Consider the following 25764-nt stretch of genomic DNA (forward strand, 5'->3'; position numbering starts at 1 on the left):
AATGACCAATAAAAAAATATTTTTAATTTGTAAACACATAGTTTCTGTTGAACACTTTGTTGCTATAGCAACCACTACCAGCACTGTTCCATAGTAGATACGTATTAGCAGCCTTTCTCAATCTGTGTTCTTGTCTGTACTTGTGTTAACCTGAAAAGCTGTGTTTGTGCTCCGTCCGTCTTATTGAGAACACTTTGGAAGATGATTTGTGTGGACTCAGGATTGCCAAGTAACCCAGAATGCATTTGTCACTGACTGGTGGCAGTGGTGGAGATGTTGAGCCAGACCCAAAGCAGTTATAATTTAATGTTTAGTTTGTATAAAGTAACACAAACTGACCTTATGTGTTTTTTAAACATAAGGTCAGTTTATCCAAATAAGACCTATTGGTAATTTGCTCAAAGGTTTTGGAGATGTGAGCACCCACCTGCCAGATGCAACCCTGTCTCCCAGAAATTATATTTCTATGCAACTAAAGTGCAACATCAAATCTGTTTTGTGGGAAACATAATCGCAGGCTGGATTATGTTCAGAGGCAACATATTTTTGAATGAATGAAACACTACATTAACAGCATCAGAGGCGCCAGGAGGTGTTTTGAATGGATGGTGAGCATACAAAGCACAGGAGTGTCACACCAGAGACCAGGGTTCATGTCTACAGTCTCGTCGGTCATTAGGTTTATGCCGCAAAAGCACTTTGGTTAAGGTTTGGTTGTTTGCTGTTGCAGTTTAGTTGTACAGAAATGTAATTTTTAGGGTTGCGGATGAGACCAGTAGGTCATAGAACTGGTAGCTGCATCCGCATGCTGATATTTCGTGAAGTAAATATCTTTTTTGTCTGGTTACAATATGAGGCAGTGGTCAGGATTAACTGGCTGCACCCACAAAGGTCAGCACAGTAGACCATACAGTTGTGAGGAAATCCCAGAACATATCAGTGTGAGGAATTATATTTTACAAGGGATTAAAGGAGGTTACGGAGATTTAGACAGCATGTTTTTTCTTTTAACTTATCTGTATAACAACTTCTGTACACTTTGTCAGTTTTTCCTTCATTATACATTCATATCAGAGAAAAACATTGTGGCACCAAAGAATTTTGACTCTGCCACTAACATTTTGACGTTGGGAGCAGTCAAAGTCAAAAAGATAATCAGCGGGGTTAAATATCAAACAGAGTTTCATAATAATTGTTGAGATATCTTGCTGTTTACCAATGTATTTTACAGACTAACAAACTACTGAACGCCTCCATCATCCTTTTAACAGGATGTCCTGTGAAAAGCCTGCATTGCCACAGTTTATAGGGTAATACATAAAGTTGTGGAACACCATGTAGCCTTCTAAAGCATCATAAAAATACAGGCAGAAGCACACTCCTTCAGTTAAGTGTGTTATGCAATGTCCTTTTCAACGTCTATAACCCCAAATGCATTAAACAGGAGGCATTGCAGCAAACTCTGACCATGAAATAGACACTTTAACATACCTGTTCTCATAGAATACACTCTCAAAGAAAATCTTGCCCTTTAGCCACTTTCTACCTCTTCAGTTAACATGGTAGATAATTACACACATTCTTTTAGGCTCACTTTTAAAGGATGAGTTTAATATTGGTTATGGTGACAGTAATATGATAATATCATTAATCATATTGACACAGCTGTGGCCTCAACAGGGTATTCATATTTAAATGTTGCAAACAAGGGCTTAAAAAGCACATTGTAACTATTTTGATCCTTTCAAACAAATGGTTACCTGGGAGTATGCTGACAAAGGCAAAGAATAACAAAGTTGCAATATTCCCACACATGCCCTCATTAACATAAAAGCTACCCAGGAACAGGCAGGCACTTGATGTGGCGCAGTGAGAGCGTTGCAAAATTAGGATGCTCACAAATTGCTACATACAGTATGAATTGGAGGCTGGGGAGAGCAGGGTGACAGGAGAAGGAGAGCATAAAGAGCCCTTACTGTAGCTCGCAAACAAAATGAGATGGAGTGTAATTATCTAACAAGTGTATAATGTGTCCACTGGAACCACACTGATTGACTCAAACTGGCTGTGCTGCAAATGGATAGATCTCCTGATTGTGATCGATTTCCTTCTCCTCAGACACCCTGACTCTGCATCACTTAAAAATCATGCATTAGTTACTGTCTATAGCACTATACTGTATGTTCTTATTTGACTATGTTGTTTGACAGATCAGGGATCATTTGATAAGTAGTGTTCACTCAGCCACTCATTTTTTATGACTGATCACTCATTATTGTACCATCGCCGTGCAGATCGTTGACGTAGGTGTTACCACTGAGGTTTGTAGCCACACAGACCTCATGCAGCAGTTATTAGTTGTTTATTTATGTCAGGATATGTTAATGCCTCTAAATCCCCTGTCTTTGTTGTCACATTGCTTAGATTATATGACATGCCACAGAAGTAAATTATATAATTGATCGTGGCTGCTCTCAGAAAGGTTGCTCAAGGAATGAACAGAGATAAAGAAGGAGAACAAACACAAAGAACATACTCACTTCAATATTAGCTCAAATCCTGAGCAGTCTGAATGAAGTGTAGAGAGGAAGAGTAAGCAGCACAAACAGGGATTTAAACAGCGTGCAAGTCCACCAGTGATTTGTACATAAATCAAATAGGAAACAACTATTCAAAGACATTATGTTCTCTGATGTGCACTGTGCTATTATAGGTACAAATATTGAATTTGAAAGTAGGTGTGAGAACAAGCCAGAAGCCTTCATAAAGAGCACTCACAGACACTAATCAGTGGGGAAAATGAAACACGGAAAAATTCCATAGCTAAATGTCAGATGGTGCTAATAAGGGGAGCTTTTTATCCTTTGTTGATCTGGTGTGTGCAGGTGTGTGTGTATGTGTGCGCGCTGGTTAAAAGAAACGTAGTTTAAATAAGCACAAAGAGGGGATTTTTCCAGGATAATACTTAAAATAATACAGAAAGCAGTGTCCTTGATCTAGTGTCACTCAATCAACATGCTTTTAAAAGGACAGAATAAATCAGTTTCTGCATACTTACAAATGTAACCGTTTGACTTACTATTTTTTTTTCTCTTTCGAAGGAACAGCATGTATAACTGCTAATAGACTTCATCTTTCAGTGCCTGAGCAAATAACTCCTGCAAAATAAGAGCAGAGGCATTGATTTAATGAGTAGTTTTGACTCAATACACTTAATCACTCTCTTTGCTCGCTCTCTCTCCACCTTTTTCTCTCCTCTCACTGCTCATGTACCATTGCATGATTTTAGGGTCAATTTTTGTTCATTTGAGTGTGTGTGAGCAAAACTAGAATAGACTACAATAGGCCTGTGTCATACCAACTCTGAGCTTTCAGTGCTTTTGCTATAAATTCTTGACAGTAGGAGGAGTTATGTTCATTTAAAGACCTCTAGAGATGTCCTCCCCTTCCAACCACCACCACTTCCACCACCACCATCACCACCACCACTGCCACCCACCACACACACCTACTGTACCTCTTGGGGAAGAGAGATGAGGAGAGAGAGCGGGGTGGGAGGGGTGGAGGGAGATCGAGAGAAGAAAAACAAATCAAGAGCCATAAGCTCCTTGAAATTAGCTTGTTGAGGTGTGAGAAACGGAGAGAGTGTGAGAGAAAAGGCATGTACAACAAAGGCAAAGGGGTGGAGAAAGACTTGAGAGATATTCTCCAGCTCGGTGTCTGTAACGAGAAGTGGTGAGTCTTTGACAGTTCTCTTCCAGTGCTCAGCACTAACCGGAGTCGGAGGACTGCATTTTTTTTTCTCCCTCTCCACGAGGAGAGTTTCCCATACGAAACTGAAACAAGACACTGCAACTGGTATTAACAACTGATTAAGAGGCACAAGGGTGATTGGTGGGTGCCAGAGCGATGGAAGCTAACTCCAAGAAGCATCGATTTAGAAAGGGTCGGAGTGCCACCTTCAGCATTGACGGCTTCAATATCACCATAGGTAAGAACGTGCAGGGTAGGCAGAGCATAAAGAAAGGTTAAGTGTGTTTGCATGTGAGCTGGATGCATTAAAGTGGCGTGTGTGCGAGAGAGAGAGTGAGGCAGAGCAGTGAGGCGTTTGGCACTAACACAGTGACATCGTTAAACACATCACATTTCAGCCTCTGCACAACTCGACACATTAGTCCATTCCACTGAAGTTGATTCTTGCCTGTGTAATGCAACTACACCATGGAAACAAGGGGGCTTCAGACTAAAGCTGTGTGCTGCTGACGTCACCAGGAATTCATTCTATTGTCTTGACAACCACAGTGTTGATGAACTTATGTGCCACCTGCCTTTTTTATGTAGCTCATGTGAAAACTCTTATAAGAGTGAGTGCAAAAACACTGTTGAAAATAGAGCGATGTGAGGATGTTCTGTGCTGGAGACATTAGAGTAACTGGCAGCAGTTCGTGAGAACTTGTTTGACAGCTTTCACTTGTGTGTGGCACAAGTGAACAAGTTGTGATAAACAAAATGTTGTGCTAGTATTTTTTTTAAATTGATTTTCTACAGTGATGAAATAGAAAACATTCTTAAATCTTTTACCATAAAGCTCTGTTTGTTTGCATAAGAAAACACCGACTTAAAATGTTTGGACTAATACTGCAACATGTACATTTGCTTTTAGACAAGGGTAAATCACCTTTGAATCACATAAGGCAGAAAACTGTCACCTGCACCTTTTGCCACACCCCAATTGTTGTCACAGCAGGGGCTTTACCACAGCTGACAGCAAACACCTGCTGCAGTGTCAGTGGGTCGAGGCCAGATATCCAACAAGCTTGTTTGTTTCATTGATCCACAGAATAGAAGTAAGTAAGTAACAGAAGTATAAGTTTCATTGTTGAATATCCTTTCAATCATGCTTATAGGATGCAGCAGGGCTGGCAATACAAGAATAGTTACTGTCTTATTTATCTTATTATCTTAAATCCTTTTAATTATGTTGTGGACTTTGTTTAACATGCATTAATCCACATCATGTTAATAGTAGATCAGATGACCAGTGTCTGACAGGTGATTAGTAGTGTGAAAGGAGTCGCTCGTACAGACAAATCCACAGAGAATTATCACCCAGCTGAGTACTTCACCTCACCTCAGCTTCACATGGTGTTTTAGCATCTTTCAGCTTGTTGTTTTGGCCCTGCAGCCTGCAACTTTTGACTCACTGTCACGGCTCTATCAACCTTTTTTCAGATGTAGTAGGCAGCTGTTTTCAGCAAGCAAGCTCTGATAAACCCACGCAACTTGCCTAGCACCAAACAACAGTGAACATAAAAGGATGAGATTGTGAACACAGTGGAACATTTAGCAGCATAGGATATTTCCAGATATTTCCCTCAGGAGTTGGTTGAGACCGAAAAAGAGCTAAAAGGAGAGCGAATGATGGATTCAACAGTTGTCAGGTTGCCAGACACACAAATCCTCATGAATATTAATCTTACTCTGCTGGATGTGTAAAAAAACAACAGTTTATTAATACATTCACCAGAGCTTCATTCAGTGATAGTATGTTGTGTTTAATACTGCTAAGTTAACATTACTATAATGTGGATTTTGCAGAGTGATTTTGACATCATGAACATGGTAATGCTAACTGAAAGAGATGGGCTCATCTCATACAGAGTCAGTGGTGAACGTAAGGTATTTGTGCAAGGGTTAATATTTAAACTGTATGTTCATTAAAAGTGAATATACCTGTATTAAATTTGGGATTTCCCTAGATGTCTCCATAGAATTGTGAACTTAAGACAACCCAAATTAACTTCTTGATATTGGTCTAGTCAGGGCCAACTTTTGACTGGATATATATATTTCACCAAGGTTGAACAGTGAGCCATGAGCTCAGTGCTGTTATTGTTGTGTTGCATGAGACAACTGAAATACCTGGTCTATGGCACACACTGCCCGCCTACCACAAAGTACCTTCACTTATCTAGATGATATGGATATACTGATTAGAAGGGGGGAAGTTTCAGAGTTAAGGTGTGTGGGGATACAAAAACAGGAAGAGAGATGCCCTCAAATAATTTCCAGTTGTCTATTAAAAGCATTAAAAGCAGCCCTAAAAGATTTTATGATCCCACAGAAAATAGACTTTGGATTTTCCGCTTGCATGGGCACATCCTGTTACCTCTAAAAACCTGCCTCGGTCACATGTGGCCTATATCACGGCTATACTAGTACCCACGAGTATGGCAGTTGTCATGGTAACCTACAAGTGTCACAATCAATTGCTCACTGGGCCCAGGTTTCAGTCCGCACAGCGTTTCGCCAATCACCTCCTCTGAAGCGTGACTCCTAAGCGCTGGTACCTCATTGCCTGGCTGGACACCTTGTGTTCACTCCTCTATTAAACTATGAGCCTCAACTGTAGCTGGCAGCATCTGCTCAGATTCCAATTGAGGCATTTTGTCCTATGTTAGGCTTGTTAGCTTTGTTATGTTTTTGTTGATGTTACAAAGCTCATGCAGAGAAATCAAATTTGACATCTCTGGGGTACAGGGCATCTGAGCTCTTGTTTTTTATTTGTGGTTTATTCATCACATTTTTTGCTCTAACATTCAGCAAACACTGCCATTTTGTTTAATCTTTTGGAGTCTTTTTCAGTCTTATACTTTGATTACGTAATTTGTGTCTCTGTGAAAGACAAAGACTAGTCTTTGCTTGGTACCAATTTTGAACAAAGCATGGCTCTATTGAAAACAAAAGTTGTAATTACTGACAAGTTCTTTTGTCACTGTATTTCCTAATATCCCATTGTAAAGACTGTATGTTTGACATGTGAGTCTTGGTCTTTTCCTAGAGAATTAGTCTCCTAACATGTCTTTCTACAAATCTGAAGTAAGTACATTTGTACATTTCTCCTAAAAAGGATCTTCATCCTATAATCATGACTGAAAAGTAATCTTAAACAAATACAATAAAGTTGACAAGTTATTGTGCTCAAATGTACATCACAGCACATCTAAAATAAGTACATAATTTGTGATTAACTATGACTGACTCGCATATGAACTTATGTACTGTACATACTGTAGGATATGATAAAGTTTTTTCAGAATATTTGATTTAGATTCAGGTTTTTCACATGGAGTTATACGTTTTATTAAGTGTAAGAAGATATTTGTCATGTTTTCCATAAGTTGTTGGCAAGATGTTAACGCTGTACTTTGTATGTGTCTATCATTGTCAGCCCAGCATATAAAAAGTAAAATGTTTCAGTGTAAAATATGTGAACTGATAAATGATCTAATTCAATGTGTTATTCTTTGCTATGCAGGGCAAAAGTAAGGCAGTATTACACCTTGAACAGGTTTGTTAAATGATCTTTATAATGGCAACTTTCACTCTCTGTTTGTTTGTCTTGTTTTGCATAGAGGGAAAACCACTAAAAGCCAAAGTGGACAGAATCGAACATCAGTGTGCTTGTGTGGGCAAGTTCAGATGTACACACAGAGTTTATGCACACACAAAAGGACACTATGTCTGTTTCCATGGTGAAACCATAATGCTCTTTTTCTGTTTTCTTCTTTTATCTGAAGACATACAAGTTAAAAAATGGCAAAACTCCTACATTTCCCATAATCCAATCAATCAGTCAGTTACACAGTCTTGTTGATAGACCTTCTCTGGCTGGTAAATGAGGATGTTAGTCAAACCGTACACATTCAGTTTGTGATGAGGGCTTTCTGTCAAAACATTCTGTCATTCATTTAGTTTTATAAGGCTTACTGTTTATTTTACATTACACAACTGTTTTTGAAGGCGTTGTGCTTTAATGTACACGCTACCATTAGGCAACAATTAAATCTGTGTAATTAATATTTTTGTATACTGTTCCAAGTTGGTCTTCATCAGTATTATCTACAGGAGGGTATTCTAGGAGGGTGGTGTTAAAAAAACACCAGTCCTGAACTCTGTGTTGATTAAACTAGACAACTTTTCAGTCTCTGAACAAGAATTTGTTCAGTCAACTCTGAGTAGGTTCATTCTAATTGAAGCTCTTTTGCTGTGAATGTAAAAAAAATAAATAAAAATTGTCAGTAGAGCGGTCATAAAACAATTTGCCATGAGAAAAAGGAGCAGAGCTTCCTATTTTACTCCAGTGGAGCAACAGATATTAATGAATGTGTGCAGAATATAAACACACCTTTTGGAAAACAGTAGCACATCAGCAGCAGTGAAACAGAGTGATCATATGGAAAAACAACACAACTGACAGTGTGACACTCCTTCGGTAAAGTGTAATTACAACATGTCAACATTCTGAAATAGTAAATTGTTGGGATGTTATGCTAGGGTATCCTGTTGGATGTAAAGCCCACTGCACAGCAAATGAAATGGTAATGAATAGCTGTTAATGCTAATGTTAACTATGTGGTGATAGTAAAAACTTATATAACACCTTTAAACAGAATTTACTGCATCTGTACTTGTAGTAATGCAATGAATTTCCAAGTGAAACATGATATGTGGACTGGGTTTAGTTGCAAGAGTGATTTAAATCAAGTCCTTCAGAAGTGATTGGATCTCAGTGATAAAGAACTGCAGAGGGCATTTAGCCTCCACATGAGAGTAGACTTATACCTCATTCACTCTCACTGTTAGATCGGGAGGATAAAGCTTAAATGAATAAATTAGACTTCAACCACAAAGTTTTTGTCAGATGAACTCGAAACACACACCTCTTAAGATATTGCTGTGCTAGCTACCCACACTAGCTAACAGTCAAGTGTGGTTTTATATGATGGGCGGGTTAAGCTAAACTCCCCAAATCACATTTGACTGAATGAATTAATGTAACCACCCCCGAGTTCAAGATGAGTCATGCAAATTGCTTTAACAAGTTACAGGAAGAGACATGGAAAATGACAGAAATGTGGAAATGTGAGTCCACTCTGGGCAGCATAGTTGGAACAACTTTAATCTTGTTAATCTTTCAACAGTTACTGATGGTTTAATTTACAGTACATGCAAGATCTGAGGACAATCTGATTATTGTTATAAGCCTAAATCAAACATTATTGCTCATATTCATCACAGAAAGATGATGAAGGGTCTGTGGGAGAAATACACTGAGGCCTACAATCATACACACATCTTGAACAACATATGTGGCCATTTCTGAGTATGGTGTAGTCCTCTAACAGAGCGTGGTATCATCATGAGAAGGATGGTCCACCCACCTTGTAGAACTGCAGACTGAAATGATAAAGAAAATGACTGTAGTATTACTTCAAGCTTAACTGAAGGTCATTGTTATCTGCTCCTGTGCTGTCTTTGCCTTCATTCACCAACACAAATGGAAAAATGCTATCTGCAAATGGAGCATAATAGACTCTAGGTCACAAAGAGGAAAATAGAAATACAGTTAACTGGAGCGCAAATTGAAGGCGGTTTGCTGAGCGTACATGATGCTAATTAAAGTAATAGGATATTTTATATATATCTTTTTGTCACAGAATTTCCAGGAATAAAGAAAACCTACAGCAGAAGAAATGAAATTAAATAAATTAGTTCTTGCTGGGAGTTTGTGGTGAGCCAATTAGAAGTGCTTTTGGGAAACTGTTTCAAACAGCTCTTTCATCTCTACAGATCAGCAGGATGGGGTGGAAGGGCATTTTCTCTTACTCAGGGTCAACAAAGGTTACATGACCTTTATGGGAAGGGCCTTGATCATCCACAGGTTGTGGAGCTAAGCTCTTAGCCTGCAGATGTACATCTCAATCCTGGATTTAGTCCCACTGTGGGCCAGGCCTGCGTCCACAGTGATGGTTCCCTGTCACTAACTAGAGTGCTGTCTAATTCCTGCAATCATACAGGGGCTATAGTTAATTTTTTTGTCCTTACAGAATTTTACTTATCCTCTGCAAATGTATTTTGCTCAGGAGACTCACAATGTGGCTTTAACATTGTACTTTAACAGTAGTAATGATGTAAGCTCCATCACATGTAATTTTGGCTTTTCAGAATACTCTAGTAAATTGCAAAATGAAGCTTTTGACTGGAAGACAATGACCTGCTCTGTCTTAACCTGCGCATTAACACTGTGGAATGACTTCCTTTTCACAAAGTCACCTTCATTTATTGCGATGGGAATGTGGTTTCCTTCAGCCAATTACCCGAACCCTGAGATATAATTCACTGGTCATTACTACAAAGCCTTCACATAGAATAATTTCTTGTTAAAACTGGGACGTTTTCAGTTCTGTGAAATTCATCTCTAATGAGTCACATGGTTTATGTCCAGAAATGACCACAGAATTGGCCAATTAATGTACAAGGTACACTTTCCTTAGAGACTGACATACGTTTTCTGTGACACCCCCTGTGAATTCTGAATTCTGTGAATAGGGATCAGATGAGGTGCAAACAAAATGCTGATTTTTCATCCATATTTTGAACTTTTTTGATTATACATGTAAATACATCTGTTATTGATGTGGTAAGGAAATTGCCTATTGGGTCAGCAAAGGACATATTATACTTGCAATAGAAAAAAGTCTTGAACAGGCTCAAGCGCTACAGCCATGCATAAAACATGACTGTCACCTCTCCAAATGGCCAGTCTTCTGCTAAATTAGCAGGGATGAGCTTTTCCAAACAAGTTAGATTCAAAGTGATGCACCTGTCAGGCTCACAGAGTGGAGCTAGGGGCTGTGAAGCTGAGCTGGGCTGAGCAAGCAGCTCTCTCAGTGGCACAGAATTTGGTGATGTGAGGGCCTCGTCAGTCAAGGCAAGCATGTCTCAAAACACACTCCTCTTTAAGATTTAATCCTGTTCTTCATTAAACAGTGATGGATGGATTAAGAAGGGTTTTACCATGCACAGGTCCAGAGAGGGTGGGGGGCTCTGACTTGCAAAACTATCCCAAAAAGAGGTAAAATGGCCACAGTGAATCACAAAATGACCACAAGGAAACACAAAATGACTGCAAAGAAACTACTACAGAGAAACTGAAAACAACAACAGAGATGAAAAATGATCTCAAGAAGACACAGAATGGCCATAAAGAGATGCCAAAATGACTTGAGCGGCATAAAAAAAACACAAATAGACAAAAACCACTATAACGGGTCATTTTCTCATAATCCATCCATGGTCAGGAGGAAACTTTTCAATTGACTTTGTCACAGTCACACAGTAATGGAGTCGCCATCTAGTGGCAAATAAGGAAACTGCATCCTGAGGTACTAATCGTCTTCATGATTTAGCTGTGGGGTTGTGGAGCATAAACCCTCTGGTTGTGTTTGTATTTGTCGTCATCTACTTCTCAGCTAACTGCAGTGGAATTCAGTGTAGTCTGGACCTGTAATTTCCATACCTGTGTTGTGCTGTTAGATGAAGTGACTCTTGTCTCTCCTCTCAGGTTTGTCATCAACAAGTTGTTTTTCACATAGCACTGCTGTTCACTGGATATGGTTTTATTTCACCATCTTGAACATCTATGAACTCTGCATACTACGTGCTGTGTTCAGTGGGCAGAGATGCCAGCAGGGCACTCAGTTTCTGAAGTGACAGCAACAATTACAGTGCTTTCACAATCACTAAATCACACAAGGCAATTCTAGGGTTTAATGGAACAGTAAATGATCTTTCTGAGCGTGCACACTCTTCAACACCAGATTCACCGTCCTGCTCATTTAATGTCAAACAAAAAGACATACAGCAGAAACATATATATTCAAAGAAATAAACAGGAAAGCCAGTGAGAGTAGGACGTGGAGAGTACCATGGTAATGATAATGGTAATTACCATTGATTATGAAGCATGTGTGGTAAATGTTTGTGTGATTATGCATGTAACTGCCTGACCTAAAAGGAATATGTTCAGAAACATTTTGAGATCTGAAAGAAAAAGGTGGGTGTGTGGCTTTATTTGTTACACATGTGACACCATAACAAAAGTTACAGATGCCTTGAGAGTCGTTGGTAATCTGAGGAGGTTAGACACATGAGGAGGTTAGGTACATGACATTTTCTGGCATCACTTGATTCTCCTCCATCTTTTTCTTTCCTCCAGTGGCAAATGAAGATGGAGAGAGCTCTACCAGACCACATGCCAGTTTTTCACGTAAGTGTATTGGTCATTCTATGTTAGTCACACTTCATTATTTGCCAGGCTAAGTTCACTCATTTCAGCATTAAATAGTCATTTTACACTGAGTTAATGAAATAATAGCTTCTGAGACTTTGCACCCTTTAAGTCTAATGTGGGTGAATGGAGTTTTGCTTGTTGTTGCAGTATAAAAAGCCATTTTAAAAACTCAAGCTCAAGCTTTTTATTGGGAGCTATTTTGTACCAAAGGAAAAGAAAAGAGATAATACCATTAGATTAAGATTAAATATGTTCAATTTATTAGCATTTTTTAGTATATTTCAGGTGATGCTCTCTTCCGTCTTAAAACCAGACTAACAAAAGTTTGACGTGTTTATTTTACGTGACACCCTTGATTTAAAAATGGTTTATGTTGATAAAGGTTGATAAACCCTTATCTAAAGCAAATTTTACTTGCTGTAGTGTTAGTGCTACATGTCAACTGTAAAACAAGTGCATTATTTCTAAAGACAAACTAGCATTGACAACATACATCCACGTGGGGGCAGCATTATAAAGGCGCTCAATTCTCTTATTCCCCTCTAATGAGATCCTGAGAGACCTGTATTTACAGTAGTAATATAACAACTTAATTGATTTATTAATTAACTACATAGATGTAAACAAAGAGAAGCTTCATTCATGGCATCATACAAAGTGACTGTAATACCAATATAATTCTTTTTTGCTTTTTTTTTCCAGGCTCAAAGTCCCAGAGTGCTTTGTGGAATGCCATCACAGCGGGGATGGGGATCAAAGGCAAAGAGCAGAAGGCCCCCCTGAATGACCCACGAAGTCCTGAGGAGATTCTGGCTGACGATCTTCCTGCAGCAGATGAACCAGACGCCACAGAGAAAACAGCCATCAGGTTTGCCAGTGCCAAAGAATTATTACAGTTTATTATTTTGTTAATTATCACGCAGTAAATCCATTGTCAGGCTGCAGCGCAACATCGATAGCCATGTCCAGCTCATTATCTTGCACAGGTGTAATCTGCATACTGTCGATATACCTCCTCAGTAGCATACAGGGAGGAAACAAGGCCACATATACGATCAGGCATCATTCTGCACTATGTATTCGTTCTGACTGTGATTAATGTGAACTTGATTATTAAGTTGGCAAGATTTGAAGTAGAATCTCTACTTGCTTTCTATGAAGAGGATAATCTTCTGTCTGACATTTAGCATTCTTGATGCACACACAGTCACAGACACACACACACACACACGGTGCTAATTGCTATGTACGGCTGCTGACCTCAAGGGATGTGGGCATGATTGATTCCACCTTGATAACAAGGACTTCAAACCACCATTAACATAATTTGTTGTCACTTTTGGAATATTGAACGTCTTTTAACGCCTGATTCCAATTAACCTTGATGGCACTGGAGACCATTACAAATGCCGCAGGTGGCGAGAAGTGAGCATTTGTCAGAGGATACTAAAAATGCACCTAGTGCGCGATAACAAGCTTTTGATTGCATGCAAAATAGACAAGGAGTTATAGCGAGCAGGTTTGGTCGATTTTTTTTGTTTAGAAGGCATTCAGAGACTCACGGTTTACTAGGTGTTTGGTATGAGATTGAGGAAATCCCATTTGGCCTGTTTGTCTCATTTTCTTTTTCCGCTTTCCAGAGTGTCACTGCAGTAACACATGCTTCTTTTCTGGTGCTTCCCCATTCTATCTCAAATTACAGTGCAGATGTTCTCAGCCATTGTCCCCTCCAAACACAGGACCTTTTTTTTTAACAGAGTAGGGTGGTGACAAGGAGAAAGTGATTTTCCACTTGACTGGACACAGCCTGTTCCTTCATTTAAGAGCTACAGCCCAGATTTTAAAGAAAAACATAGCTAGTGCAGGGCAGCTAAAAGCACCCTCATCCTCCTTAGAGGAAACAGTTCATTTGTCCACAGAGACACTGACTTATTTCAGTGTCATTTGCAGCTTTAGCTCAAATCAGGGTGGGGAACAAATGCCAAGTGTGAGCTGAACACTGCTAAATCTCTGGCTGAGACTGAACAATTTGCATAAATGTCTACTGGCCTGCTAGGGAGTGATTAATTTCAGCTGCACTAACAGTTTAAGGAAAGAAAAAATATCCTAAAAACACAGAACCTGCCAAGTTTTTGTTTATTGAAGTAATTTGACTGGTGAAGCAATGTTTGTTGCTGGCGAATTTGAGGATTTGCCTCTAGAAAATAGCTTGTTTCTCCTCTTCGGTTTTGTTGCATCAGTACCGTATGACTCACTCTTGATGCCATCCTCCTCCTTGTGTCTTTGTCTGGGAAATCCCACTAAGGTCAGGCGAAGTCTTTGGCCAGGCCAACAGTGGTTATTAGAGGACAAATCCACAGAGAGTTGTGGGGATCTACAACTGAATGACAAATGGCAAGATTATGGCACAGGGTGATTAAATGACTACAGAACTAGCAGTAATCCATAAAATGATGTAACCAACTTGTCACCCCCGAGGCCAGCACACGCTGTTATCCTCCAGGCGATAATAATTAGATTTTATTGAAAAGGGATCACATGATGTGTGACAGGCAGCACGGGGTGACTGAGTTAAAGGACAGGACGTATTGACTGTCATTAACTGGAATGAAGATAAAAGTCAGCTGAGATCTAGGTGAATATGGTGAGAATGAGAAGATTTTGATTGTGTTTTTATTAAACTCCACAGTCCATTTCCCTTCAAGTATCCTAATGGCTAATTTAATGTGCACGACCGGTTGCAGTTTACCAGTCAATTCCTCAGTTTACAAAGCTGCTTCATTGTCTTTTTACCTTTTTTTTAACCAGCTATTTCCAGATCAGATACAACAACAGCTGCTGAAATTGTTTTAGGATTGCAGCTGCTGCTAAAACACAATTGAGTGCATGCTTAGTCACACAATGAGGGACGGAAAACAATATGGAGCCATTAGCGTATAAACACACGCTGACTCATCTGTGCGACTGGTGTCATGCTGTTGTTTCTGCTCATTAGGGGTTCCTTATGCATTAAAGCACTGGCTAGCTATTGAATAGCTACATGGTGCCTTCACGCAGAAGGTGAGACCAGCCATTTTTATGAATGGCATAATGCAGATTGTTATGTCATTGTTTACCTTAAAGTCCATAATCACTCACAATTTGTCACCTGTAGCCTACTTACGTTGTTTAGGCAGTGTCACTACACTCAGTTGGCAGTTTATTAGGAACATCCAGCTGAACCTAATGCAGTCTAATACATCAGCGCGGCAATAAATCCTCCCTCCATCTGCACCAGATGTTTCTGTTATTCAGCATTGACATGAATGGGGCTGACAAAATCATAGAAACACTTGTCTGTACAATACAGTACAATAAATACAGTACCATAAACTGCAGCCTCCAAAATGAAAATACAATTTGATCAACACCTTTGCCAGTTTATTACAGAGTAACAGTCCTGCAATAGCTGCTTTGTTCTTATTCTACTGATCCTAATATGTGTGTGTATGTAACTCACTTATTTTTAACTCATAATTTTGTCTCTCAACTGTCACTTTAATCAGAGCAACACGACAAACATTATATCAGCATGTGATCAGGATGCAGTATCTTCACAATCATTTTGATCAGCTCTTGTCTCTCATCCGGTTTGACTTCATTTAAAAGTACAACTGTGCTGTGAAAGCCAAACCTTTAAATGGGTAAAACACAAAAGGCCATTAGGGCTATTCGATAATAGTCCAAGGGAAGGGAAGAGAAGTTGTGGGCAAAGGATAATTTATTACTCAATAGTTAAAATTTGTATTATATAACTTTTTATCAGAGACTAATTTTCATTGTATTTCACTGAAGTGAATGTGCCATTGTGATTTCAGGCTAGGACAGAGCAGCTGTTTTTCATTGGATGACCATTTGACCATGGTAAAATTTGCAATCGTATATGCATGAACAACATTTCCTGTAATGACAGGTGCACTGACAATGTTGTATAAAATCATGCAACTATGAGGTGGAAAAGTAACAAGAAAACAATTGTGATTAATGGATAATGCAGTAAGTTACTGATTAAATAACGACTGATGGAAACTCATCAACACCCCCCACCCCCACCCTCCCCCAAAAAAAAACAATCTATAATTTGTTACCACATAAGATTTAGTAATATTTGACAGTAGCATCAAAAACAGTCACACAAATAGACATCATAATCAGAATCCAACAGATATAGATATTCAAACAGTCATGCACACATGCAGCTGAAACTCAGACACTCCTCTGTGGTCAGCAGTGTGATTTATCTGCTGGTTAATTGGATGCTGTGTGCTGCTGTGAACTTTGCTGCTGATTAAGGCGGCTGTCTCCTCCGTGGCAGCCCACAGTTTTAGAGGACGACCCCTCCTTTGGCTGTAGCCACAGGTTCACAGACCCCCACTGACATCCCTTGTGCAGGAACAACCTCCATCACTAGCCTCACTAGCCGGCTAATGAGCCTCTGCTGGCCAGTCTGACTGGAAGCACATGGACAAATGGCAGAGCTATTCATCAAAATGATTGAAGTGTAACCTCACAGTTATGATGTTGAAGAGCTGTATCACTGTCTGTCACATGATGCCACTTATTTCTCATTTAGGCTTTTAAACACTATAATATCTACACTGTTTAAGAATAGGCAGTGTTCTCAACGATAGGAAATAAAATTAAACTTTAAATTGCAACTGAGTCAAAACACTATGGACATATTTATCCAGTGTTGTTGTGCAGAGCTTCCCAAAATCTGAATCATGTCACTTCAGGTTAGTTTTACATACAGTGTATAAATGCTATAAATGTTTGTTATTGTATGAAAGCTTCTAACCTTTACTGTAATCGATATGCTTATTCCCTTGTGTGCAGCCTACAACCTTTCGCTAAGAAAAATAACTTTTTGGTTATTGATTGAAGTATCGAACAACAGAGACACATTAGCGGCTTTGCCAGCCTTGTTTTAATCAAATGTGAGTTAGTAATTTATTAATATTTACAAGTGTGAAAGTGAATGGAATAGAAACACATTTAATTTTAGAAATAAATATTAAAGCAATATTAAAGACCAAATATTGCTAAATATTATACATATTATACGTTTAAAATGCTTTTCCAGGAAGGTGTGTTTGCATTAATATCAAGATCAGTCCATTGTCTTTAATGGCATTCACAAATGGGCTGAATATATATTGCTGTGATTTCTTTGGATTTCCCCCTCACCCCTCCTTCATACCTCCTTACCTCACTCAATAACATTGCCCACATAATGGCCTTTACAGTGAATACACTAAGTGAATTGCAAACCACTCACCCATGACATGAACCGTCTCATTGTCGGGTTAACGTAATGATAGGATCGAAGCAGTTACAGGCTGGGAGGCACTTTAGGTGGAGCAGCAGAGTATTTTGTTTGAGCAGCATAAATTTCTTGTGATGTTTGTCACATTGAGTGGTGTGAGTTACTGCGAGTGTGCTGTTTCTTGAGCCTTGACCCTGAAGTAAACTCTGGGACAGGAAATCACCATTTATTGTGGACTATTTTATGGTGTGCCGCCAAAAGACACAAGTTAAAATGAGAAATTCAGCATGTAGAGGTAAGTGCCTGAATCTATAAACACTGACTTTTGAATGGCTTTTGAAAACATTACATGCAAAGTGACCATCTTGGTGTGAGACTTAATTTTAATATTATCCGCTAAGGATTGGGATGTTTTTTTTTTTTTTTAAATCAGTGCTCAAGGCTATGAAATCCTTTTCAAAACAGTTGCATAAACTCAAATATCATAACTCAAGTTGAAATAAAAGCACAGTCAAGGGACATTTATGTTGTTGGCAATGACTCTACGACTCAACGACTCGAGCTATTTACACTTGTAAGCTGCTTTTAGCTTTGATTGGGTTATCCAGTCTTTATTTAGACTATACAGTTGCTTCCCCACAGCTCTCATTAACACCCTTAGTTAACCCCTCCGAACCATAAGCAGTGTAGCCAGCTAACAAGATCAGACAGCCTACTGTAATCTAGTGAGGTTATTGCAGCAGTTAGTAAGCCAAAGTGACTAAACTAGATCTAAAAATAGGAGTTAATATCCGTCAGGTGGCCAGGAACATCGCTCCAATGGGATGTCAATGTTGTGTTGACTGAAGCAGTGGTAATTTAAGTAGGCAAATGTTTGCTAACATATTGGCCATAAGAAGTATTTGATAAGTGCTGTTGTTTCTGTGAGGCTGCAGGCTGGTCAATAAGAAAAAGACTCCACAGCCATGCTAGCTGTGCTATAAGGCTATACTTTGGCACAGTGCTACTTGAGCACTAGCCTGAGCCAAATGCTAACATGTAAACCCGCTTACATCACTAATATATGGAAAGGATTTGTTGTTATATGTTCAAAATATTGTTGAAAAATAGAGTCATTAGATCTCATTACAATGAATCAGTTTTGCAATTATTATTAATTCTCATGTTTCTGTTGCATCATGAGCTAAAGACCAAGTTATCTGGTTACATGGACTGATGGTGAACTGTCATTCTGTATATCTCTTGCTAGTCTGGTGCTACGTTTCCTTAAATCATAAACTAGAAAGTAAATTACTTTACATGCCACATATGTCAGCAAAATATAAGTACTGGAAAATAATGATTACATTAGCTGCAGTGACAGGTTAGACCTTTATAACCACAGGGGTATAAGAGAAGGCCTTGTGCCTTAATGCCACTCGAGCCTGAATTGCTTCCCTCCTCTGCTCAGTCCTCAGTTCCACTTTCATATGCATCACCTTTGACCTGTGTGAATCTCTCTTGGGGATGAAGTAATAGGAAGTTTCTTCTCTGGGGTATTTTTCCACCTCCATCACTCTCCAAATAAATATAGCCTGATGGCGGCATGCCCTCAATTTCTCCCACCCATCCTTCCATTTCCACTACATCCAATACAGAAAGAGAAATTAAGTATAGATGGGGAATCATATTTTGTGATAGATGATCCTCACCAAAATGTGGTCATTACCGCAAAGGCGTTTGCTATTTTGATGCATAGATATCCTTATCGAACTGCCTGGGAATTTAAATGAGATCTGAATTTTTCATGTACCTCCAAATGGCCGGCGCAGTTAATGTCTTTATTTCAATGTGTGAGCTTTGAGGGAGCCTGAGCATAGTGACAAGAATACCTCAGCAGAGTGTTAATTTCCAGCAGCTCCCTCTGTCATAGTCATACAAATAATTCATTTTCATGGGACTTGATTCATTAGCTCTTTTTTGTGAGGAGCAGTTGTTGTGATAGTAATTAATCAGGGACATATTTTGATTATCATCATGTGAAGGGACACAATCAGTTTTGGCTCTTGTGCTGGTTCATCGGTCTTGAAATTGAATAAAACGTTGGCTACATGTGTAAACCCCATTCAGTTCCTTAATCACTCATTCAGACAATTAATATTGTTGTGTAGCCCCCCCGCCAAGGCAAAGCTTATATTTATGTTCTGCTAAATTTACATCTCCTTGGTTTTAACCCATGATTATAGTGATCATTTATTTGCTTTGTTTTGAATTTCATGTATCAGAATATCTCCTACAAATCACTAATTAATCTCTGTTTTGCAGCCAGATTCCTTTGTAACAATAACATATAATTTAGAAATGATCAACAAGTAAAAGACCACCATTAATTCCAAATATTTCATCACATCACCCTCTCCCAAAATAGGGATCCAAATAACCCACACAGTTGTGCTGTTTTTCCCGTAAGGTGTTTCATTCATCAGCTGGCAATGTAATTAAAGTATTCTCTGAGATTCCTCAGGTACAAAGGCTAGAGGCCACATCCCCCTGCACAAGGCTGCATTCTTGATCCTGCTATTTCATGCATCAAGTTTTTGTTTTCAAGTGAATGTGAGATGCTATAAATATTTTCTCTTTGAGCCTTTAGAATTATATTAGAGTTTATTGTTAGAGCTTATTGCTTATAGTGTAATTAAAAATGTTGTAGTGTTGAAGTTGTCAGGCAGTCAAATTGAGAGCCACATCAGTATACACACTAGATGATTCCACACTTCGCTACATACATGCAATTTTAACATTCAGTGCGAGGTGAAGTGTGCCCCTCATGTTATGAACAGTAGGGGTGAGGGGGTCATGGTGGGGAATGGCAGTGTAGCTGTCACATTAATGTAATTAATGATTTTACTTTTCTACTTCCTGTAACTTTTCCCAACCTTAACCAAAGTGTATGTGAATGTCGAATTGTCCTTCTCTTCAGATACACCTGTGTTCAAGGGTTTTAGAGGTTCTTCAGCAACCTTGTAGGTACATCATTTGAAGCACACCAACACTTTAACTGTTTGCCACATGACCACAACCTTTCCCTAACCATGACCATATTATTTTGACTAAAACTCTTGGTATTGGACAACAAACAAAACCAAACAAGAACCCGATTGTCCAATTCTGGTGGTCTTGTGTGGTGATGGGATAGAGATAATTGGAGAACTGACCTTTAGTAAGGGGTGACATTTCTTCTTCTCTTCCCACACACAGATTGTACTATCAGATTCCTATAGCCTCCAATCAAGACTCATCTACTGTAAATTTGTAAATGCTGCTTCTTACTCTGTATTTTTCCTTTTCCACGTAAACACTGACCTTCCCAGTTTTTGCATCAAATTTTACAGAACCTTTCTCACCAGGCACATCCTTGTTCAGTGTCACACTTAGACATACAGATGACATGGTACATCAGGTCCCTGGGGTGTAAACCTGTGAACAGCAAGTAATGTGAAATGTGAAGTTACTGTCGTGGTTTCCCCTCAAGATGACCTGTCAACTTGAAATCTCCCAGGGGCCAGCATACCTCCACAAAAGGGAGGGCAAAGTGACACAGTGATGAAGAGTGGATTGAAGAAAGGCAGCCAGAAAGAGAAAGAAACCGAAGGCCAAAGACAGAAAGGGGGAAAGAGACATAGATAAGTGCGCCTTTGAAGAGAACATGGCACTCAGGCAAACCTTTCTCCTCCCTCCTCACCGAGGACCCATCTCAGCAGATGAAAGCAGGGGCCTCTTTGAGGTGGTGCCCTGGCATTATCCCTGCATCCTGCATCAAGTAATTGAAAGACCTGAGAGTATGGTAAGGGGCTCAGACGGGGGTGGGGTGGGGGGAAGTGGGGGGTCACTGGGCTGAGTCATCCTTGCAAGTTTTGGACTTGCAGTCAATGAGAAGAAAACTGTATGTTCTCATGGCTTTTTAGTAGACATTCAGTGAGCTAGGAGCTAGCTAAGAAGGAGAATAATAAGTAGAAGAAATAAGAAAGCAGTAGAGGAGGATCAGAAAGTTTGATTATGTTTGTACAGAATATATTTGCAGCATACAATGCATAGTAATATAATGCAGTATCTCTGGTCAGGCAGATAGAAAATGTTGAAATCACTACCAGTGAGCTGGCCTCTCAGTAAATCATGTTTATGATAAGGTTTATTAGGATTAAAATGACCAGAATATTCAGCACTAGGCATCTACTGCATTTGTATGTAATTACTGATGAGGCTGTCATTAAGGAAGGAACATAACACATAATATTATGCAGGAACTGGCACGTTGTGATGGCTTTATATGGCTGTGGGTATCATTTAACAGTTTTGAAATATGCCTGATAACGGCCACATGATCTGACCAAATGAAGCAGAAAGGACATTTTTGCCCATGGAAATGTAGAGGACAACACTGTGGACCTTTGGATGCTGTAGTATGTTGTGTGTATGTCAGAGCGAGCAAGAAAAACAGAAACAGAGAGAATAATACTGTATGTGTTACAATGCTTGTATTCCAGGGGATTGAATATAGAACGGTCCTGAATGCGCTCAATGGATCAGAGTAATCTCAGTCAAATCAGTGTCAATGCACTGTCTGCACGCTATTTAATCCTCTCTGGCATGACATTTAATATGCTGTACAGCAAATGTATTATTAGCATTTTGAGATGAATATATTATAGATAAAAGCTGTCGACAGCTTTGATGAAGTCAGTGTTTGCTTGACGACCTTCACCTTTACATTCCTGATGAAATAAGGAAATGTGTGTAAATGTGTATGAATTAGGGGTTAAACCAAACCAACTTCAACCGGGGATTTTCCCTCAGTAATCCAGGGCACTCACACCTTCGTCATCTCCTCTCCGAAAGGTCTCGTCCTCCTCCTGCTCCTCTCCATCCCTGCTCGTTTTCCTGCCTCACTCCATCTGGTTTTCCAGTGGATGAAACAGAACATGGTTTCTCATTATCAGCCAGACTCCTCCCTCTCTTTGACTGGTGGTGTTTCTCTCCCCCTCCCTCTTGTGTGGAGAGCTCTGTAGTGAGCGTTAATCCCGGATTGCGCTGCCCTGCCGTCTGCATCCCGTTGTTGCTGGGAGAGCATGGCACGGCTCCAGGACCCCTGCGCTCGCACAAGAGAGAAGTGAGCGAATGAGAGAGAGAGAGAGAAAAAGAGAAAGAGAGAGAGAGAGAGACAAGAGAGGGAGAGCGGAAAGAGGTACAGTTGGGCTGTTCCACGACTGTCACAGCCACTTGAGCACTGCACTGTTATTGAGTTTCAGTCACACACTCTCTCACACATAAACAGGAGGGAAAAGAGAGAAAAAGGAAGGATGACGGCCAGTCTGGTGCAGCTGTGGGTGCAAATGTGAATGAAGAAAGGGGAAGCCTCGGTCACATCCTGGGTTCCACCACATAGTAACCTCTCTCTGCTCGGTTGCTGCGTCTTCCTCAACGCTCACACTTAAGAGGGATTAAACTTTTTTTTTTTCCTTTTTTTTTTTTTTTTTTTTGTTCATCTGGAACTCTGAGAGTCTCTGACATGGAGTCACCAACCAAAGAGATCGAGGAGTTTGAAAGCACTGCCCTCAAGTACCTCCAGCCGGAACAGATTGAAAAGATTTGGCTCAGGCTCCGGGGACTGTAAGTATATCTACTTTTTATTCTCTTCAACAAGTGTCTTTGTGAAGCAATGCTATGTGTGTGCCTCTGCATGTATATTTGAACCAACCATGTATGTTAATCCTGATAAAAACCTGCAGGAAGGACACAGGAAAGAGCTTGACTGTCATAATAAAAGCCTGGTTTTGATCACCTCACACTGATTTTGTTTAGAGTGTGTGTCAGTCGCATTGTGTGTGTGTCTGTGTGTGTGTGTGTCAGTGTATGGGAGAAGAAGAGTGGAAGAGAAAAGACTGTGTAGACCTAAAATAGCAAGAAAAGCACAGAGAGATTGGAATTGCTCAAACCAAACAGAACAGCTCTGAGCTACTTCCTTTGAACTATTTTGAATGGTTTGTTTACTGGACAGAGGAAAAGAAAAAGAAGGCACATCAGAACTGAAGTGGTGACCATGGAAGAGAGAGCAAGGAGGGCTGCTCACACTTGCAGCCTTGATGCAGAAAAACATGTTTATTGAAGTCACTTAAGTACTTGGTTTTTAAGGTGCAGGAAAATTGCTTTGCTGCTACTCTCACTGCCAACCAGATGTTAATGCCCTTTTCATTGCATGTCTCATCTGACACGCAGTAAACACCTGTTGTTTATGTAAGATTTTGACGCAAGAAGACTATAAATTTAGACTTGAATGACTTCATTTGTGTATTTTTGGGTGTGTCAGCGAGTCAGAGGAAGATTTGTCTGCTTATGTATTGTGTTTTTGAACCTGCCATGCACCGATGCTATTTCTCTTTAAATTACAAAAACCTTCTCAAGCCTCGCATCCCTAATTTCTCTCATTTTCTTCCCTTTAAAAAAACCCAATACTTCAACATTACTTTCTCACATCCACCAGCTAATCAACACCTCTGTGACCTTTCGCCCTGAGAAGAAAGCCTCATGCAGTATATATCCAGGTTGAAGTGAGAATTTTTTCTCTTATCCATTTTCAGTTCTCATCATTCTTTCTCAGCAGGGGGAGGAGACAGTGGTGTTGCTGGAGGAGGGGGGGGGGTTGTGTTTAGGGAAAAAAGACATCTTAAATGTTACTGCTGGAGGTCTGAATGAAATGCAGTTTCCTACTGCACCACAGACGACGACTGAGTGAATGAACCGTGCATGGGGCTGCTCACGATTTTCTGGAGTTCATCTATCAGCTCTCCTCTCCTCTCTCATCACTCTAATTTATTTTTAGTTATTTTCATGTCATGGTATTTCTATTGTCCCATGATTAGTCACTGTTTCTGTGCCAGAAGCCCAATACGCAGTCCCCTCCACCATCGTCCTCTGCCACATTTAGTTTCCTCGGGTGGCTTCATTGTCTCTTCCATTTGGTCACCGTCATAAATTTCCTATCATAACCATCTGTCTTTTGGGATATTTGATGGATAGTGAGCCAGATGAATGTAACAGGGGCCTAGTACTTTTTTTTTTCATTAAAGCTACACTGCAGTCTGCTGGGTGCTCTGAGGGCCCCTGTTGCGTGTCAGAGATCACATTAGCCTTTAATCTCACAAAGAGCCTCTGTCTGAAGAGAGGGAGCTCCAACTGACAGGCAGCCCCCACAGATGTTGACGCTTCACACAGTGTATGTTGTGTGTTTAATAGGGAGGGATCGACAGCGTGCAGTGTTTATATATATTTATATGTGTGTGTGTGTGTGTGCGTTACCAGGAAAGGTTGACCGTGCATGTGCTCCTGTGGATGATATAGATTGAATGTGTGTTTGAGTGTGTATGCCGCAGCTTGGTGACATTTACTGTATGTGCTGCCAGCTTATCCTGGGAGATTTGTTTGGCAGCTGTATGATTTGTGTGTGTTAGTGCGTGTGTGCGCCGGATGGCTATCACAGCACTCTCTCTGGCACAGTGTACTCCACAGAGTACACCAATCATCCATGGATAGGCAGGGGGAGCATTTACTCTGGACAGTTCTCCCTCTGCTCAACCTTCAATGATGCAGTCTAAAGCCTGGTGACATCCACTGATCAAGGCATGAACAGCATGTTGTGTTTTATTACTTCCCTCTGACAAATGGCCCCTTTATGTTTTTGCATCAGTGAATGGATTCCATTGGATTTCCATTAATAAATTAGATCACTGTGACAGACCAGACCTCTCCGTCACCCACTGATTAATGAAAATCAATGAATTATTTAATCACTTGATCAACAGTTCATCACAAAGAGCTCCCCTAAGGGCAACTTACATATGGCCCAAGGAGGGTCAAGGTGAACTGATCACTTAAATAAAAGAAAATAATCCAAAAACAGTGATTGAAAGTAATTAAGTACATCCACTCAAGTACTGTACTAAAGTGCAAACTGTAGGTAGTGTTAATTTACATTTACATTTTCTCTCCATGTCACAATCATATAAAAATTTATTAATCCGCAACTATTTTGATTATCTATCAGGGTAAAAAGCCCTCATAATTACTTTAAGGATCTGAGTAACTGTGATGGCATTTCTCTGTAGTTTTATGAACCAGTAAGTCAATTGATTAATCTAGAGAATAATCAGCAGATTAATCAATGAAGTGATAGCCCTAGAGTGAATAAAATATTACAAATTAGATTAATACAACAACACTACAACAGTAAAATGCTGCTCACATATTAGTACATGAATAATCTAATGATATAATGTATAATATTGCATGA

The 25764-nt window shown here is 39.7% G+C and overlaps 1 protein-coding gene across 6 annotated transcripts in view; it reads left to right on the forward strand.

The window, feature by feature from the left end:
• pde1cb (phosphodiesterase 1C, calmodulin-dependent b) overlaps positions 1-25764 on the forward strand; it is an 87601-nt gene that overhangs the window by 7774 nt on the left and 54063 nt on the right. For 3 of the 6 annotated variants that reach the window (XM_051069933.1, XM_018676242.2, XM_018676243.2), the window contains 2 exons: positions 12062-12112; positions 12839-13004. In XM_051069933.1, coding sequence (XP_050925890.1) covers positions 12883-13004 — 122 coding nt within the window. In that variant the 5' untranslated portion in view covers positions 12062-12112; positions 12839-12882. Of the gene's footprint in view, positions 1-3513; positions 3992-12061; positions 12113-12838; positions 13005-21357; positions 23088-25764 lie in introns of those variants that run through there. The other 3 variants (XM_018676244.2, XM_051069931.1, XM_051069932.1) reach the window with 3 other exon arrangements.

This window comes from Lates calcarifer, linkage group LG4, assembly GCF_001640805.2.
Source record: "Lates calcarifer isolate ASB-BC8 linkage group LG4, TLL_Latcal_v3, whole genome shotgun sequence".
In the NCBI taxonomy this organism is placed as follows: Eukaryota; Metazoa; Chordata; class Actinopteri; family Centropomidae; genus Lates; species Lates calcarifer.